Consider the following 19,611-nt stretch of genomic DNA (forward strand, 5'->3'; position numbering starts at 1 on the left):
AATCTGGGTGTCTCAGGGGAGCAAGAGTATTCCTTTTGCTGACAATCCCTGTGAATAGCCCCCCAAAGCCAGCCCTGGGTGTTCTGGTCCCCTTTCAGAAGTCATTACAGCTGCCTGCTTTCTCTCTGCCCTCCCCGGGCAGCTGACTGTCCCTGGCTCTCCCAGCAGTCTCTGTGGCAGTCATTACAACCCGCCCGCGCCTTCCTCCCTCTTTATGGTTGTCAAATTGATTTCACCACCTCGATACCTATGGCTCCCAATGAAACTTAATTAAAAATACCATTTAATCACAGAGTAACAAAGGCAAACTGGATAAACGGCATTACCACTTCAGCGCCTTTTAATCCGCGCCGCTTCGCTCCATCTGAACCTGTTTGGATGAGAATTGCCTTTTCAAATCAGAATCCCCTTGTCTTCCATGTGCTGGCCTCTGACAGATCCACAGAATAAACAGTATTTAGCGTGGCATGGATCCAACTATATGCAATTTGCCCAATGGTAAAATCAGCCTTAACTAGAGCAGGCAAAAAAAAAAAAAGTTGCACTGGAAAATACCTTCCCTGGAAACACACACAAAGCCCACACCCCCAGCATTAGGCAGGGCTCGAGCAATCTCTTCTGGCACTCCTCAATTCACTTAGTGATGGATTTAGAAGCTTATTACTAAAATTGTGTCACAAGCCATGCCATGACCCCACTTCTTTATGTGTAGAAACCTCCGTCAGGCAGGAGGCTGCTGGTTAGAACAGGAATTGAAGGGCTGTTGTGGGTGCTACTTGGCGTGAGCCCTGCACCCTGAAGGCAACAGCTTTTGCCCTTCCCACCACGTGGAACTTCTGGCTGCCAAGATTGTCCCTGGAGCTGAGCCTGTTCTGCCCCGTGACCCTTAGAATCCAGGCGTGCGTGCGTCACAGTGATGGCTGAATCAAGTGGTCCCTACCTGCCCTGTGGGAAGTCCTCCACATTGCCCAGGGAACATGGCTTCCATCTCTGCTCTAGCAGGGATGGTAGGACTCTCTTGGGTTCCTCTGCCCAGGCCACAAAACCCCTCCATTTTTTTTTTTTTTGAAGCCAGCCAGCATCAACATCTTTGGGACTGCTCTCTCCTCTTCCGGAAAGGTCTTCCCTCCCACCCCTGGAGAATCTACCAGTTCTCTTCTGTTACTGGTCACCATGGCCACCTAGTTGCTTCTGTTCCAAGCACAAACATCTACAATGCTCCTGTCACAGTTTGGGTTCTTGACCATCTCCTGATGACAGTATAGATCCCTAAGTGGTCACTCTGTACCCTGGCAGACAGAGATTGGTGGTAGTATCAACTCTAGGACTCCCTAGAGTCCTGGAGAAAGGAAGTCTGGAGAGAGGAAGGCCAAAAGCTGCCCCCACCCCCCAGGGTAATGCATCTTTTAGACCACTTTTCTCTAGTGACCTGCAACCTGTCAGCCATGAAGGCCTGTGGGTACAACTGGAAGATCTGAGAAGCGCCTTCACCCACCCAGCAAGGCCAGCCCACACTGGCATGGAAAGAGAAAAGCGAAGACACTCTTGGGTTTCTCATCTTTTATTTCTTTATTGTACGAACAGATGCACACAGCACGGCAGCACAAGCAGACCATGAACAACACAGTTCAGTGGGAGGGACACAGACTGAGCACTCGATGCTACTGCTTTCTACTACAGGATGTGAGCAAGCAAGTTTAGACAGCACTGCTGGGGAGCAGGTTTACAAAATGGTGACAGGGAGTAGCGGGGTCATAGCAGAGCACAGAGGTCACAGACACTGCCAAGCCACCGCCATGCGATTATGGAGACCCAGGGGCTCACAGGTATCCTGGCTTCTAAAGAGAATGCAGACATTTTTACTTTATGTGGAATCTCCTAATTTTTAATTTTGACACCCAATGAAACAGAACAAAGACATATCACGGGGCCTAATAAACCACAGAGCCAGATGGCTGGGGATGGGGGTGATGGGCCAGCCTGTGACATCTGAAGCCACCTATACCCTTACTTAGATCATTCATTCCATTTTTACCCTGTGAGAACGTACCTCACCTCTCTACTGATGAAGTCCTGGCTCAGAGACAAAGGGGAGGAGATCAGAGTCTGAGAGACTTGGGTTCCTGTACCAGGAAATCCTAGCTGCTTGTGGAGTACAGCTTCTGTGGCTAACTAGGCAGGAAGGTACCTTAAATGGAATCGTAGCTGCAGCAAAAAAACACCACTATGTTGTGTCATTCCAAATGGAGAAGGTCTCGGCCAATAATACATGAGAATCATGGGCTAACTGTTGTCAACATTTCAGCCACCAAAAGGTCTCAGGTCACCAGAGAAAGACACAGGCCACGAGACACAGACAGCAAAAGGCTGCAGATTATGGGGAGGAAGATGTCTTCTTCCGGGTCAGCTCACATAGCGACACTGGTACGTATTGGATATTAAGCAGTATGCTGGAAATTACTCTAGGTCGGTAGCTAGGTCTTATCATGTCATCTTCATGTTAGGAATTGGCATTTGTTTGGCACCTCCCACGGTACAGATGAGAAAACTGAGACCCAAGGACATGCAAAGGTCACAGAGCGAGTGGTGGGATGGGTCTTAATCCTAGCACTTTGAAATCAGAGTGCAGGCTTAACATCTCTCCATGGTCTCTCTGATGCTCTGGCATCACTGGGTTGGGTCCTTCAAGTCCCCATGCTACCTGTCAGTACCTATGAGTGGGGGATTCTAGGAGAAACATTAGCTCCACAGAATAGTGTCTACAGGACTGGCCTCTGTCATTGGATCAGGGAAGCCCCATAAAGACAGGATGTGGCCGTTTCCTTTGTAGCTTCCTCCTCTTCCGGTGTGCAGTGTACAGGGCTCACGGCCCCTTCCCTCTCAGAGGAGGGAAGAGGTGACTGTGGTGACTGTTTTTCATTGCTTTCCTCCATGTTTTAGCCACTACAGAAAACTGGATGAATGGCGGCTCATGCATATGAATCACGAAATCCGCAGTCACCAGCACGCGGCCAGGGCAACTGAAGAATGGAGTTCTAACTACAATTGAGCTGAATCTATGTCTGTGCAGCCAGGGTGAGCCACCGGCTGCCATCTTGGATGGTCTAACCACTAGAGGCCACGGTGAGAAGCGTGGATGGATGTCTCTGGTTCTGTCATCCCATGGCTAGGTCTCCTTCCAGTCTCTGAGGTGGCTAGCCAAGGAGGAAAGCAGGCAAGGCTTGTCTCGGGCTTAGCTCATCCCCGTTGCTGTCTCGGGGACAAAGGGGCTCCCAAGGAGGGAAAAATGAGTGAAGAATATTTGGTGGGAGGGAAGGGTGCTCTAATTTAACACCAAATCAGACTAAAACACAGTAACTTTTCAACATTTCAGTATCTGTGGGCTGTGTTCTCTAGCTGTTTTGAATTGGAACCTAGGTCCTATAACCTCTGGGTTGAGAGGAGTCTACAACTACTCTTGTCCAAGGTTTGGGGAGGAAAGCCAAAGATATCTTTTCCTTCTCCACCTAAGACTTGTGCTTCCTCTAGGATCTTGCTTCCAGAAGTTGGCCCCTGAGCTCGGAAACCACGTCTGTGAGGTCAAAGGGCAGAGGCATGGAAGGGTCATCCTTCTCCCAATATGGCCGGCACTCTGGCTTCTGCTGTGCTGGTAAATTCCGGACGACTCGGGACTGGCATCTAGGAGAAGCAAAGCAGGTAGTTAGTCCACTGGGGGAGGTTCTGGAAGCCCCAGGCTTCTGGGAAGTGTGCAGAATGGCGCTGGCGAGTGCACGGCTGGGGCCGTGGAGGTGAACGCACAGCGCTGTGAGGCACAGGAACACACTTCTGAGGAAAAACCGTCTCTCCGAGTGCCAGAGCGTCAAGTTTTTCCAATTCCCAGCTTTGTATTATCTCCAGTGGCTTCGGGAAAGCCAATCACCAGGGAAATTGAGTTACTCTGCCTTTAAAATGGTGAATTATTTTTTCATTATCTCAACAGTTATTTAAAGTGTGTGATTAAGCCATTATCAGATTTAAATGTTTGTGGGATTTCGATGTATTACTAGATTACTGGGAAAGATTAAATTGAATTTACTGCATTAAAACGTCCAAGAATAGATTAAACAATATTACAGACCAGGATTGACTTTGGAGATCCTGGAGATTTACAAGTGTCCCAGCTTGCTGGGCTCAGAGAAAAGGCACTCCAAGGAGAGAGAGGTTTATAAGGATATATGCAAATAGAGGTTAATAATCATTTCCACTGATGAATAGGTGGAGAAACTTCCACAAAATTAAATTAAGAGGCTAGCAAGAGTTAGTCCCCAAGGAAAACACTTAAATCACGGTTTTTATTAAATGGATTATTCATCAATAGTAGAGAAATTAATTATCATATGCAGCTAAATTATAGCCTGGTAGGAAAAAGTTGGGGTAACATCCTCACAAGTGAGGCTCCACCCTCTTGGAGAGGTAGAGCTCATCTAAAATTGGGCTTGGGGAATACTTTGGCTTCAGCTCTAGTTATCTGAAAAATAAGGGTCATGGGAAAAAAAAAGACACAGATGTAGCAAGTAATGAATGATTTCTTACAGGCAGAGCGTACGCACCAGACCTGTGTTTCCACAGCTGTGCCGGTGCCCCATCCCTGCCCTCCCTGTCGCTGTCAGTTGAAGAGTGACCACGCCCACTCCAAGTCATAGGACTGGGTAACATCCTTGTGAAAAGCCATGTCTTCTCTAGGGGATTATTAATGGTGAGGAGACTCCCAGGGGAAAGCATACTTCAGCTTTACACCTATTTTCAAATGTGGTTAATTGCTATACCGGCATCCTATGCACTCAATCCGTCGTACATTACACGTAACATTCCAATATATCTTCTGCTCTCTGCATCAGACCCTGATAATAGCGTCTGTTAACATGCACTAAGTACTCTTATGTAGCACACCACTTCATAAATAATAAGATTAGCTGACCTCGGGGCCCCAAGAAGAGTAATGTGTTTAAACGTTCTCATTATTTATTTAAAACAAGAATTAAAGCAACAGAAGCAGAGTCTGACAATCCTCTTAGCATAAATATTCAAGTGTTGGTGCTCACCAGCACCCGCGGTGTGGAGGGGCAGAGGGCATGCTCACTCTGCGGCCTGCTTCACCAGGGCTGCTGGAGCCTGTCCCTTGCTACCACCCTTCTCAGGGTGCAGCTCCTGTGACAGTCTCTAAATCACTTGGAAAAGGCGAGGGGGAGTTAATATTCAAGGGAAGCTGCGACTAATTACAAAGGGACCCAGCAAAGCTTTTTAAATTGTGCTTTCTCCCGGCCTCCGAATCGCAGAGTAATGCTCAATTTACTGGGTAGGGAAAGTTATTCCAAATTGAGCATTTCAATCTCACAGTGGATAAATTATCCTTGCACATATTATCCTGCTTGGCAGATTAAAGGCCTGTGATAAGTGTCGATCCACCTAGAATATCATAAGGTTTGTAAAAAGTCAATAGAGATGCTTTCTCAGCTGTCAAATGGTTTTGCCTCCTCGCTTTGAGAAAGGATTAAAAATATTCAGACCCACGGCAGGGCTGTATGCACGCTGGCCTGTGCAAGCATCCCAAGGCCACGCGCGCTTGGCTGTGCTTCTGGGCAAGCTGCTTCCCAGCTTGCTGCCTCTGTTTTCACCAAGGGTGGCTGGAGAGGGAGCCATATAGCCTCTGGCAGGCTTGGAGCTGTGTGTATATACACAAACATATATACGTACACACACGTATACATACACACATATACATTCATATACACACATGTACATTCATATACACACACATATACATTCATATACATACATATACACATTCATATACATACATACATACATTCAAATACATATATACACATACATACATGCATACATACATAGCCACTGACTTCATATGGGTTGGGAAAAGAACCGTTGTTGAGTTTCTCTGAGATTTTAAGATTGCTGTAAAATTCTTCTCTCAGTGGCCAGCAAGAGGGCTCAGGAAGGATTCGTGTTTGAGCAGTGACTCCTGCCCACCCCCAGCTACAGTCTGGTTCAGGGTTCGAGCAGACTGTGGAAGGGTGGGCGGAGGGTGATCTGGGGGCTTGTGCCCTTTCAGCTGCTACTGTGGCTCCTGTTTATATCATTCCTGCCTGCTGCGGTCACGGTGTGTCCTCTGGGGATACTGCTTCTAGGGGACATATCATCTGGGCAGTTCTTTATCTTACGGAGCTGTGGGTTCCTGTCTGTCTAGTAGTGATGACGGAACTGAGAGCAACAGCCAGTGGACCAGGAGTCCTGCTATCTGTGCACTGGTTTCCAGTTACCCACAGTCAACCAATGGAGCATTCTAGAAATCATTTGTGCACGGTTCTGATCAGGGTGATGGGACCCCGTGTCCCACCCCGGATATGAGTCACCCATGTCCCTCGGAACCATGCAAGCACGCTGTGGGAGCCACCTGGACCACACCATCACCATGTGGAGTCCCAGAAGGCAGACAATCCTCCTGACATAATGACAGAAGGTCAGCAATGGCCTGAGGCCACACCAAAGCATCAGGTCAGTGTCACCCACCTCAGCCTGGCTGTCATGGCAGATACCTCACAGTACTACCCTCAGGGTGACCACAGCATGGGGTGTTTTGAGAGGGACAACTCAAATTCATCTAATTTCTACTGCAGCTTCTGTTAAAATGCTTCTGTTTTATTAGTTACTGGTGCTCATCTTTTTCTGTGCCTATCTTTAAATTTATCTTTGCATACATGCCCAGAAAAAGTATTATTATTATTATTATTAATTATTATTATTATTATTATTACTACTGCCTCTGTTGTTGTTGTTAACCATTATTTCAGGCATGCCTAAGGAATCTGGGAACTATTCCCTATAGGTTGTTGTTTTAATAACACTCTGATTTTGGTTTGTGGTGACTAAATGAATGAACGAAGACAGTGTTTGGAAAACCACCAGCACACAGCTCAGTAACTATTAAATGTCACCGCTATCATTACAGCCACCACGAGAGCCAGTGAGGGACAAGAGATGCCATCAGAGTCCTGCATGCCACACTGTGCCTCTCTCCTCCTTCCAAACTCCCTCAGCTTCTCTGGGGAAGCTCGGCACAGTCCTTGTTGACTTGAATCAAACAGCCTGTGGCTGACCCAGCCAAGCTGCTGCAAGCTCCTGGTGGCTGACTACAGGGCACAGACCCGGAAGGACCAGCAGCTACCCGCCCACATTAGGAAGGGCACTGCTTCAGGCCTCCCAAGGCGGCTGCTTCAGGTGGATTTGTCATTCACAGGAACCCAAGCTGGGTTGTTTCTTAGCATGTCTACCCTTTACCTCAGTCCCTCGCACAAGGGAGGAGCTCTGAGTGACTTAAGATGAATTTTAGAGATGCCAGGCATGGCGATGTGATTAGCACCTTCTCTCTGTGACACAGCATGGCTAGGAGAGGTATGTAACTCAATCTGGATAAAACCAGAATCGATCTGAGGTCTGAAGCAGGGGCTGAGGGAAAATACTTTCTCTTCTGCTCTGTGCAGCCCTGACCTTCTGCAGTCATTTTGCTTCCCTGCCACCAGAGGCAGGGTTCCAAACCATATTGTCTGCTGGAGATGGCTCACAGGGGCTAAGTCTCTGCACACTGCATGTTCTCAAGACTTTGTCTGATGTAGGGTTTTTGTTACTTGCAACCCAAAGAATCTGATGATGCCAGACCCTCTTACCACCTCAGCCACTGCTCACGTCTTACAAGACCCTACCATGCATCCACAGTGCTGCTGATACTGTGCACCCTGCACGCAAACTCTCTGCGTTTGAAACTAGGAACTTAAGGGCCTTTGCTAGGAAATGAGACAGTTTTCATGGCCAGAGCGAGATGTTCCTTCCAGACCATCTAGGAGATCCTACCCAACTTAGGGTTCTTCCCAGCTCTTACTGTCTGTAGCTACCCAGCATGGAGGCCACAGCTTCTAACAGCCATTCTCATATCTTATGGGGGAAAACTCCATTTTGGGGTGCTTCTGGAGTTAGCAACTACACATGAATCTACTTAGAAAATCCTGCCCCTCTCTTGAAACACTTCGTGGAAAGGAAAAAAAAACCTACAAACGAACGAACAGCTCCCCTCCCTAATCTATAAGCCCTTCAGCCCTCTTTTCCAGATTCCCCTGGCTTCCCCTAACTCACTCAAAGGGGCACCCTCAGGGCTCTCTGCTGTTCAGGACGGTTCTCTCTCCAGGGCCTGGTGTGAGAGCAGGAAGCTGGCTGGTCCAGAGTCCGGCAGCCCCCACCCTGAGGTAGAACTCACTGATTTCCCCCAGGGCTTCACTCACAGCTGGGCGATCAAGATGGCAGCTACATTAGTGAACATTGGCCACCGAGCTAAAATTAACCACTTTAGCTAAAGTGTGTGTTAATTATGGGTATGCAAGCAGTCAATAAAGGTTAATGCAAAAGCCAGAGGATAAATTTCTTCCCTTATCGTGTCACTTCACCGACTAAATGACCAACATTATACTTTGTGTTTTTAATCAATAGGTTTTACAGTAATGTGCTGGCCATTGATTTTAAGAAAACACATATGGTCATCTTCCTTGTCCCTAAATTTTGCAACAAATAGAGGAGGGCAGGTAACACTTCCGATACTCTCCAGACAATGATAAAGGTTCAAAACTGATAGACTCGTGAAGATGGACAAGTTAAAGACACACACGAACTTCATGGAGAAGTACTATCAAGCGCAAGCCAAGGAGAGACAAGAAAATGAACCACTAAACAAGAGTTCTTTACTGGGAAAGAGGAAAGCAAGCCCCGAGGACAGGAACTACAGTCCAGTGTTTCAAAGTCCAGTACCCCGTGCTGTGGTCCCCCGACCCTGCACCCCCTTGCAGAGAGCTGTGAGAGATGGTAGGGGCTGGTGTCTAGATTCCTGTTTGCATGAGGCCTGCCTTATCCTAGGCTAACCGGAGACAGGCAGAAGAAGCTGGGTGGGCCCAGACCCTGAGCAAAAGCAGCTGCCTTTTGTATTACATCCTATCTTTATCATGGATTTCCATTTTGATCAAAATGGATGCTGTTTATCAACTACTATTCCTGCCAAACTGAGATCTACAGGACAGTTTAAACTCGTGTGTGTGTGTGTGTGTGTGTGTGTTGGGAGTGAGAGGCGTGAACATTTTTTTCTTATTTCTAGGAGTCTTGCTCTAACAAATGACTGAATGACCTCACCTTTCTTTCTTTTCATCCTCAGGACTTTGAAGTTCTTACTGGTGTTATCTACAGAAATAACCTGCTTATCCTTCAAGTGCAGTAGTCCTGTCTCATTATAGCCTCGGGGTGACCTTGAGAACATATCTCAAATTCCCGGGTTGGGTTTCTCTGCTGTTACATGAAGTGCATGGTCCTCTGCTCTGCTGGGTTAGAGGAGACAAAGTCAAGTCACGCATACGAGGCCCGCCACAGCATGGAAAGTACACACAACTGTGATCATGCCAACAGACCACCTCCTACAAGGCACACATCCTCGTTTAAAAATGCAGCCGATGATGCAATGTTATGCAGGAAGGCTCTTAGCACTTGAAATTTTTTTAAAAAGTAATTGATGCTTTTAAAAGCAAGACAAGTTTAAAGTAGTAAACAACTAATGAAGTATGTTTTTCTAGTCAGAATCCCCCTGAAATTTTCACCTACAATGGGGAGGTGATGGTCACTCTGGCTAAAGTTAGCAGGAAGACTGCTCTAGGATCCCAGCCATTTCCAAAAACAGTCTCTCATGATACACACCAGCCTCGAGGCTTATAGGACCTCAGGGAAGAAGCACTGGGGATAGCCCACTAACCCACAAAGCCCAGGTATCTGGCGCTGCATGAAGAAAGCAGGACTGTGACTGAAATAGCCACAGCTTCCTCAAAGGCCTGAGGCTTCCAAGGACGGAGATCAGCGTGCCTATGAAAATACCTATCCGACTCAGCGTCTCTGAACAACGAGAGTCCGCCTATCTGCCAGAGGGTGACGCAGCATTTCTACAGCACGGCTGCTCGGTCCCTGCACACGCACAGTTTAAGGGACTTTCCATGTTGTCCACCTTAAAACCATTATTGAAAAGGACGCTGGGACATTTCATTGTGGCCAAGGTATTTGTAAAGAAACTTCGAGTCCGAGTCTTCTTTCTGGGAGCATGGGGGCTGGAGGAAGAACCATGACCAAACTTCTACAGGTTCTGGCATGCCTATGATTCTAGCATGAAGAAGAAAAAGTGGAAGGATTGTGAGTTCAAAGCTAGCCTGAGTTACTGAGCCATGTATATGTCTCTCATATATGTGTGTATATCCATACATGTATACATATGTATACGTATACTTATGTATATGTATACATACATGTATACATATATGTATATTTATACACATATACCCAAACACATGCTTAGCCTTGACACTCCAAACCCTCGTTCTAGATTTCTGTTACTGCTATTCTGACATTATGGACAATGCTACACACAATGAGCTCCCCTATGTTACAGCCCCCATGACCGTCTGCTTTGTAAAGGTGATCTTATACATGAGCACTACAGCCTTACATCACTCGCTTATCTAAGACAGAAGTGGCTCCTAATTGAATTGAATCAGCAAGGGGCATGGCTTTTCACACATACCCCACCCCCCAGGTTGTCACATTGGTGTTTTCAGATCTGTGAAGTCAACACGCGTGTGAGGGAGGAGTCCCAGCCTTGGCCCACTGGCCATCGTTCTTCCTTTCAGCTCAGCATACCTTTTTAGCAGTCAGTACTTTTTAGACATAGCCACGTGTACCTGGGCTTAAATCCTATATAGACTATGTCTGGACCTCACAAAGGAGGAATTTAATAAACAAGGCTGTATGGATGCTTTCAAAAGGACTCCAAACACCAAATATACCAGAAATACTCCTGAATGCCAAAAATACTTCTGTATACCAAAACACTTTTGATACCAAGAAGATGGCTCCGAATGCTAAGCAGCCATTGTCCCGAGAGACAGAGAGGCTGCTTAGCACAGACAGCACTGTCTGTGAAGATGGAGAGCATGGAGTGCTGTGGTACTTTCCTGTCATGGCTGAAGGAAGTGGCTGGGAAGAGCCAGCCCCTGGAACTGGGTTGTCTTGAGACTCAATTGGCATTTCCTATACAAGGTAGTTTTCAGAGGTCCCAAATCTTTTCTCCAGAATGTAGGTGACCCATATTTGTCTGAAAAAAATAACACTAGCCCTACATCCCCCAGTAACTATGAGTGACAAGCTTTGGAATATGAAATATACACACAAGGGCTTGTGTGTTGAAGGCCTGATTTCAGAGGTACAGTGTTGGAAGGGGAAGGGACTGGATCATGAGGATGAAGACCCAATCAATGAATTGAACCACTGATGGATTCCCAATTGCAGGGACCATAGGCTCACTGGCGGTGTACCACTGAATGCTATGCCATGTCCCTAGCTCTTTGCTCTTCCTCTTAGCTTCCTGTCCATCATGAGGTAAGCAGTCTGTTGCATGATGTTCCTGCTGCCATGATGTCTGCTTCACTGCAGGCCTGACAGGACAGGGCCAGTCAAACCTAGGCAGACACCTCTGAAACCATGAGCCAAGATGCATCTTTCTTACTCTACCTTGTTTGTTGGAATCTTGTTTAGCAGCAGGATTTTTTTTCTTTGTTTTTAAAGGAGAAAGGGCAATGAAGTTTTCAACTTTGGGATTTTAAGAGACTTTCTTTGCTAAGGGTTTGTGGTTGATGGAGCAGGGTCAGAAGTTCTTACCAGAGAAAGGTGCTTAGACAGTGTGGCCAGATCAGGAGGTAAAGAGAGAGGGATGGAAGTGCTTCTTGCCATCTTAAGGCAGTGACATTTCCTAGTCACGATTTGGCCCAAAGGCATCTCCACTCTGCAGGGCCTAGAGGAGTGTCATAACCTCCTATGGCTAATGTGGAACTGCCTCGGCCAGAGCTCCGCCCAGTCTAGGTGACCCTCACATCACCTCGAACTGCTCTGAAAATGGCCCTCGGAGGTCTGCTGGGGTTTTGTTGCCACGGGAGAAGTAGAGAGTTATTTCTAGACCTTGCCACTGCTCCTTCGGTGACAACTTTTAGACCAAAGGAACAGCAAAAAAACTCTACTGCAAACATAAAGGGCTGCCAGTACTAATACACACTGTGTATGAATACCTTGCCCATTTTCTATTCGAGTTTCCTGTCCTGAAGAAGAAACTGAAGCCCAGAAGATTAATAAATCAATTCAAGAGTCTATAATCAAACATATGATAGAATCTGGATTCAAAGCCAGAATTGACTGACTCCAAATCTTATGCTCTTTGTGCTATTCAAATATGCAGACCATGAAAGAATGTTTTGGGGGTGGGGTCTTATTAAAAGGAGTTTCCCAAGGACATAAGCCCCAAGTCAGACTCTCCAGAAGAGAGTCCCAGGAATCTTAATTTTTATAAGTGATTTCTAGGAACAGGCTATTCAGGACAAACACCGCACCATGTAAACCTGCCCCAAAGGACCACAAAGATACCAAAGCTGGGATGTAATGGGGGTAGGGAGACATAGGATGTCTTTGTGTTCACACAGAACATTGAATTCATCTCATTACAGAGGAAACCAGAGACAGGGTAGCTTTTGTAGATCAGCAACTGGGCTTGGTAAGTAGACAACTGGTGACCTTCCAGGGTTCAGAGCATCCAACAGGTCTCTTGGAGGTACTTCCCCCTACTTCAGGGACGCTGGCAGACTCATGGAACCACTTAATACGTGAGACCACTTGGCCCACCTCTTGGGTGTAAATCCGGGAGGCAGAAGGTTGAGAATAATTTTATCCCAGGTTCATTTGTCGGCTTGTCAGTTGCATAATGATAGTGATGAATGGACTACCTTGACAGCGAACATTTAGGAGCTGCTGACCTTCGATCTCTAGTCACATGATAGGGTCACCTGAAACCTGCATGACTTCTACCTGCTCAGGGGTAACAATATAAAGGTCAAATGGGTTGGTGGTTCTATGTATCAAGTCTGAGGCAACTTGGTTGGAAGCTTTAAGAGAGGCCGGGTTGGGTTCCCTGGTACACAAAGCTATGGACGCACTGCAGAAATGTGCTCGACAAAAGATATACAATTTCAAAGCAGGCTAGAATAGCTTTCCTTGCAAGGGAATAGAATGAGCTCATTATTTTTAAAGGGCAACAATGAAAACAAACACTTTGGAAGAAAATATATTCTGCCAGCGACTCAGCCATCGGGAGGGAAAGCACACGGCATATGACTTAATGGGTGTTATTAATGCCGTACCTGCGCCGTGGCAGAAGGTCCAATTGGATGCAATTACTGGAACAAAATCCCCACTGGGTCCGATCAAGCCCTGCTTTCAGCCATAAAATACGGTCTCTCCACTGTCCTCTGTCAGCACAGCACCCCACAAAGGTCTGTGATCGACAAAAGATAACCCTTTCCAATTTCATGACTTCCCTGGTGCTTGAAACCTAAGTCAAGGTTGCAAGGGACAGTCTCAAACTTCAGAAAGATTCTAGAATAACTTAGGACCAGAAATTTAAGTCAGTGTGGTTTTTAGATGCACTTATAACATTTCAAAAAAAAAAAAAAAAAAAAAAGAAAGAAAGAAAGAAAGAAAGAAAGAAAAAAGAAAAAAAGAAACCCAAACATTTCTTCCTGCAAACCTTAGGATTTGCAAATCTTTGGAAATCTTAGGATTTTCCAAATCTCTGGAAAATTTCCATTTAGTCAGAATCAGATAATAGCTGTCACATGGGTAATAAACATAGTTATAAAAATAAAAACCAGCGAGTCAATGCCATTGATTTATCAAACTTAGAAACTACATGCCCTGGGCAAGAAGCAGATATCAGAGAAAATTCTGATTTACACAGAGGGTCTAGTTTTTACATAGGCTGCCTGCAAAGTCAAAGATGGATGGACAGACAGACACTGGAGCATAATCCACTCATGCTCTGGAGAGATAAGCCAAGGAAGGGACAATGGCTTAGTAAATGGAAGTCAGCCATTCTGACTTATGGATGAGTGCTGGAGTTGTCATCTGTAAAGAAGAATCTGAGTTGGTGGCTCCCCCATCTGCTCGCCTGTCCATCCGTCTGTCCGTCCATCCGTCTGTCCGTCCATCTGCCCATCCGTCTCCACAGCTTTGCTGCCTGGGGTTTGGATGTTGAGAGGCACCCACCCATGTCCATTTTAACCCTATTTGGAACTTGAGGCCTAGGAACATCTCAGAAGTCCACAGTGCCTGCAGAAGGAAGCTCTGGATCACCCAACACTAATGCTGAGCTACAGGTTACATTAAGACTACTGAGAAGACGGGGAGGGCACCAGAGAGGTGCCTGCTCACCGGGGGCATACCAGACTTCTGATGCGGAGTCACACTTTGCATGGACTTAGCAGGTATAAAAGTCAGAATCCTCCTGGGTATGGTAGTGAGTGCCTGTGATCCAGGGCCTTGGGAGGAGCAGAGGAAGAGGAGTAAGAGTTTGAGGCCAGCCTGGGCTACAAAGCCAACATTCCAACTATGGTCTAGGAGGCCCTTCTCCATTTCCTGTTGACTTGTCCCTAATTCTCTGGTTTTCTCTCTTCCCATTGTTGTGCCTGAGTTTCTGGCTCCATACACACTGGCTTATTTGTTCTTCCTTCGGCAGACCAAGGACACGCTCGGGCGACTAGTATGTCAGCCCTTCCGTGCAGAACTCCCGTCTCTGCTGTGGATGGTGCTAGCCTGCCCTCTTGCCCTCTGGGTTTCTGCTGTGAAGGAAGGATTTCTGACTGTTTTGCTCACTGCTATGGTCTCAGGCCTGGAGTAGACTTGAAGACCCCCGGTGTCTGAACTACTCGGGTGAGATGACTCTCTCCCTGCTTTGTAACCCCGTCAGCAGCAATGGAGAACATGCGGCATGCTGAATAGGGTGGTGTAATAATGTCGCTACTACCTGTGGACAGGAGGGGGATGCGGTGGAGAAAACGTGGGTCTGAGAATCCAGGTTATCGCTCTGCCACTACTTTACCCTGTGACCTCAGACAACACGTCATGGCTCATCTCGATGACGAGGGGTTGGGTGAGGTACCCCCTCAGAATCTCCCCAGCTCTGAGCCAAGATCCGCAGACACTATCTCTTACATGCTTCTTACCGGTAGGATAGGACAGAGTTGTTATCTCAGATTTAGAGACAATCAACTAGGGACCTCGCTCCAGTTCACAAGGCCAGTATGTCACACGCACCAGAGCTTGGTTCGCTTTCTATTCCAGCATTTTCCTTTTGTGGTGTAATTGGAAGTACCACCAGCCACCGTCATTGTGATCTGAACGCTGTATTTGGACACAGGGCCTAGTTTTCTCAGAGGTAATGTATGTGCATGGGAATCTCCGCTGTACCACTAGCTAGAGTCAAAGGGCTCTAAGCTGTCACTGCATTGCAGGCTAGAGAGAATTACTCCTTTGCAGGGAACCTTGTGGTTGGTGATATAGCTCTTACGAAGAAGGGAAGTCAGAGCAGAGGAGGAATGAACTCAGTGTTCCTCTATGGCTTCTGCATCAAGTCCCACCCTGATTTCTCTCTGAGATGGAGGGTGCCCGGAAAGGCTCAGCCAAAATGCACCTCCTTTTCTTCCAAGTTGGTTTTGGGTCAGAATGTTAATCATAGCGATCGAAAGTGAACTAGAGCAAGCAGTGAACTAGATAAGGGTCTGAGTTTGTGGCCCCTGCATCGGCTGTTTACAAGAGGACTTACGAGTTATCATGGTTACGGGAGATGAAAGTTTGTCACTCAAGAAGCCCAGGATGGGGTGGGTCCCGGAAGACACTTCACAGATCTACAAGACCCTGTTGTCACTTCTATACTCTGCTCTGCCACCCACAGATGAGGCCCAGTGTGTTCCAGACACCATACCAGAGTCCTGATCAGGAAGGAGAAAGGGAAGAAAGCGGAGTACGCTCCTCTTCACCGTTCGAGGAAGGCCAGCCTACAAGGGAGGCTGGAAAGTGGCTGCCGTGTCCCTTTCTTTCTGACTGAAATTGAGATTCTACAGTAAAGAAGGAGTGAGGGCAAGAGGAGGAATCAGGGCTTCTCGGCCATGGTCTGGGAGCCAATAAATAGGAACACGGAGCGTTTGTAGAGACAAGCACTGAGGCTGCTAGGTGAGTGTGTGGAGAAAAGGGCAAATGGGAAGATGCTGCATGTGTCAGTGGGGCAGCTCTGGAAGGTACTTTCATGGGGAAGAGAATAAGTTAGGTCATGGTGGCTGGAGGAGCGGAAGGAGGGGGCTGAAGATGGAGTCGGTGAAGCCTAGGGTCTCAGAGGCCACTGTGAAGACTGGGTTGTTCCTAAGCGAGGGCTGAACTGCTGGAGGGTCTTACATGGGAAGGCTATGAGGCCTTCACTCTGGTGCTTTGCAGAAAGCCTCCATGAGAGGAAGCGTCTATGCTCGACCCTCACATAGAACTGGTAAACCGCGCAGAGGATCTTCCTTGAGTCCCATGGCTCCCACCACCTGCTCTGGAGCTAAGAGGGAGGCTAGATTCTGAGCCTTCCTGTGCCCACACTGTTCATGAATTGCCTGTTCCCTTTGCACCAGGACAGAAGAGACTGGCCAAAGCCTCCTGTGACCCCGAGTCCCCACCCCAGAACTCTGCTCACATCCAGTTTGTGGTGGGATTGCTTTTCTTTTCTGTGTTGTGGAATCAGGTTGAGGAAGCAGCCCTAGCCTTCCACGCCAGAGCTGGCTTCAGAGCCAGAACTGGGCTGGTTTGAAAAGTGACTTGGCTTGCAAGGTACTTTTTCAAAGAGAGAGAGAGAGATCTGAATCTTAAGATCCCTGACTGGTTTTTATGTGCATCGGGGGACACTATCTATAAACAGAGTTCTCTGGAACCTTGGGAAGAAAGGAAACTGCCACAGAGATGGCCTTAGGGGAGTGCTATGGCCCTCAAACCTTTGGCTAACTGGTCAGACAGCCTGTTCTCTGGTTTGGTCCTGGGAGGGCAAGGCAAGGGGTTCAAGGCATTAGGTTTTCTTCTAGTCATGCTCCCTGGCTAATGGTGGGCTAGGGTGTGTTCTTCCAGGCCCTGGGAGCTTGAACCTATAGTTGCTTCACTGTTCAGAGTGACCTCGTTCTCCCAAGTCCAGCATTTGCTTGCTTGTGAGGTGACCCTGAGGAGGGCACTTAAGTAGCATTGTCTCATCTGTCAAGCGGAGACAGCAGGAGAGTTACATCTGGTAACTACTGAAGGGCTGGCCACCTCAGCTCATAGCCTCTGGCTCCGGGAAGAAGGTTGTCCCCCACACGACAAATGAGCAAGGCCATGTCCTTGCCATGATGTCTGGTAGTGACGAGGGGGTGAGGTGGATGACAGACTCTCCACAGACACCCAGAGGCCCTCACTGTGGAGCCCAGGCACCTTCTCATTTGCCCAAATCCAGAAGGTCATAAGGAATCAAAGGATGACATCTGCTGGAGCAGTGTGTCATTAGAGAGGAGTCTGGGAACAGGAGGCCATTACAAGCCACCTTCCCGCTTCTGAAATCCGGGCGATTAACAGAGAAGCTCTGCTTCTCTCCAAGCAGGGCAGGAGGAGACGGGCAGCTGGGAATGGCCAGGCCTGGGCGATGAGTCGGGCCGGCGCAGGGAGGCCTGATTAGCTGCTGTGACCTCCTGCCCTGAGCCTGGCCTGCTGGGGAGCCAGGCTTCTCTGCAGACTGCTAAGTTGCAATTTATACTTTTTGGAAGAACATTCTGCAGTTGAGAACACCTGGGAGTTCGCTCAGCCTGCTCGCCGCGGCCTCTGCGGCCTTGCTCATTTCCATCACTTCCTGCCTCAGAGCTGCCTGCCTCAGAGCTGCCTGCCTCAGAGCTGCCTGCCTCAGAGCTGCCTGCCTCAGAGCTGCCTGCCTCAGAGCTGCCCAGCGCCTAGAGTTGCCTGGCAGTAAGTCCCACGGCTAGGCTTTGGACACAGCACCAGCAAGTGGCCTGCCTGTGAATGAAGAGAAGCCAGAAAGGCAGTCTTTCCAAAATGGCTTTTGCTCTGGCCTTCAAGCGATGCCATAAACATTCAACTTTTTGCTTTTGTTTTTTTTTCCAACTGTGTAGATAAAAAAAAGAAAAAGAAGATATTTAAAAATACAATGGCTAGTATAGAGATAAGACAGAATGCATTGTGTCCTGGAATTAGGAAGACCTGTGAGCTCTCCCCAGGGTGAAGGAGAGGTAAAGTTCTGGACAGTTATACGTGGGCCTTCTGGGAGAGATTCATTTGGAAGAACAGCAGCTATGCCCTGCACAGGATTTAATTGGTTCTAAGATGGTCCCCTGGAAGTGCCTGGGAACTGTGGTCCCTAACTCTTTTAAAATGATTTATAAAGTTTGTTTCCAGGAGCGGGGAGGTCTTTGGGCAGTGGGCCTGTGAATTATTTCTCCATTGTGGGTAGAGAGTGAGGACTGGGAACACTCCACTGAAAGAATCTGAAGAGGCTCTCTCTGGAAAGGAGGGACTTCTCATTCTTCAGTGAGGTTATTTCTGACAACCACGCTTGCTCTTCCTGACTTCAAATTTAATAGAACCTCTGTCCTTAGGAGCTAATCTCATCTGTGGGTCCCTTGGCTTAAGGTGATGTTAGCAGCCTGGATGTGACAAGGTCAGGGACCAGGGTCCTGCTGGTCTTCCTGTTTCTATCTACAGAGCATCTACTCTGTGCCAGGTGGCATGTCAGCGGCTCCTACTGACGCCGGTGTGGTTAGCATTCCACCTTACAGACGGGAACACTGAGATTTCTCTGGTAGCTCAGGCGAGGTACAGACCCACCCCAGAGAGCGTCCTGTGAATCAATCACTACCTTCTAGTGTCACTGAGTTACTCTGAAGTCCTAAATCTAGTGACGTAATGAGAGTGTAGGGAGACAAAAGTGTCCCTCTAGACCGCCTGTTTCTCATGGTAGCTACCTCTAAGATGACCAACTATGTGTATTACAGGAAGCTCCTTCTCCCTTAGTCCATGCATGTGTGGATGGTGTCTGTGGTAACTGGCTCTTAAGAACTGTGACTGCAGCCAAACGCTAATTGGAGCTTGGGGAATCCTGTGGAAGAGAGGGAAGAAGGATTGTAGGAGGCAGAGGAGTCAAGGACATTGTAAGAAAATGCAGAGAATCAACTAACCTGGGCTCACAGGGGCTTAGAGACTGAACCAACAACCAGGGCTCCTGCATGGGACTGACCTGGGCCTGCTGTGTGTACTTAACAGTCATAAAGCTTGGTCTCTGTGTGGAACTCCGAAAGGGGGGAGCAAGGGCTGTCCCTGTCTCTGCTGTCTGCCTCTGGGACCCTTTCCTCCTACTGGATTACACTGTCTAGGCTTAAGAGGAGAAGAGCGCCTGGTTGATATCCATGGGAGGGCTGTCCTTTTCTGAAGAGAAATGGAGGACAAGTGGATGGGAGGAGGGGGTAAAGAAGGGAGGAGGTATTGGAGGAGGGAGGAAAACTGGTCAGGATGTAAAATTTATTTTTATATATTATATATAATAATACAGTATTATAAAATATAATATGTAATTGCACATATATAAAACAAGTAAACATACAT

General features: G+C 47.6%; 1 protein-coding gene across 1 annotated transcript in view; it reads right to left on the reverse strand.

Annotated features, from left to right (window-relative positions):
- Positions 1-1,545: 1,545 nt before the first annotated feature.
- Positions 1,546-19,611, reverse strand: part of Fto (FTO alpha-ketoglutarate dependent dioxygenase) — a 339,692-nt gene continuing 321,626 nt past the window's right edge. Inside the window, exon 9 of the mRNA XM_052166101.1 lies at positions 1,546-3,678. Coding sequence (XP_052022061.1) covers positions 3,525-3,678 — 154 coding nt within the window. The 3' untranslated portion in view covers positions 1,546-3,524. The remainder of the gene's footprint in view (positions 3,679-19,611) is intronic.

This window comes from Apodemus sylvaticus, chromosome 21, assembly GCF_947179515.1.
Source record: "Apodemus sylvaticus chromosome 21, mApoSyl1.1, whole genome shotgun sequence".
In the NCBI taxonomy this organism is placed as follows: Eukaryota; Metazoa; Chordata; class Mammalia; order Rodentia; family Muridae; genus Apodemus; species Apodemus sylvaticus.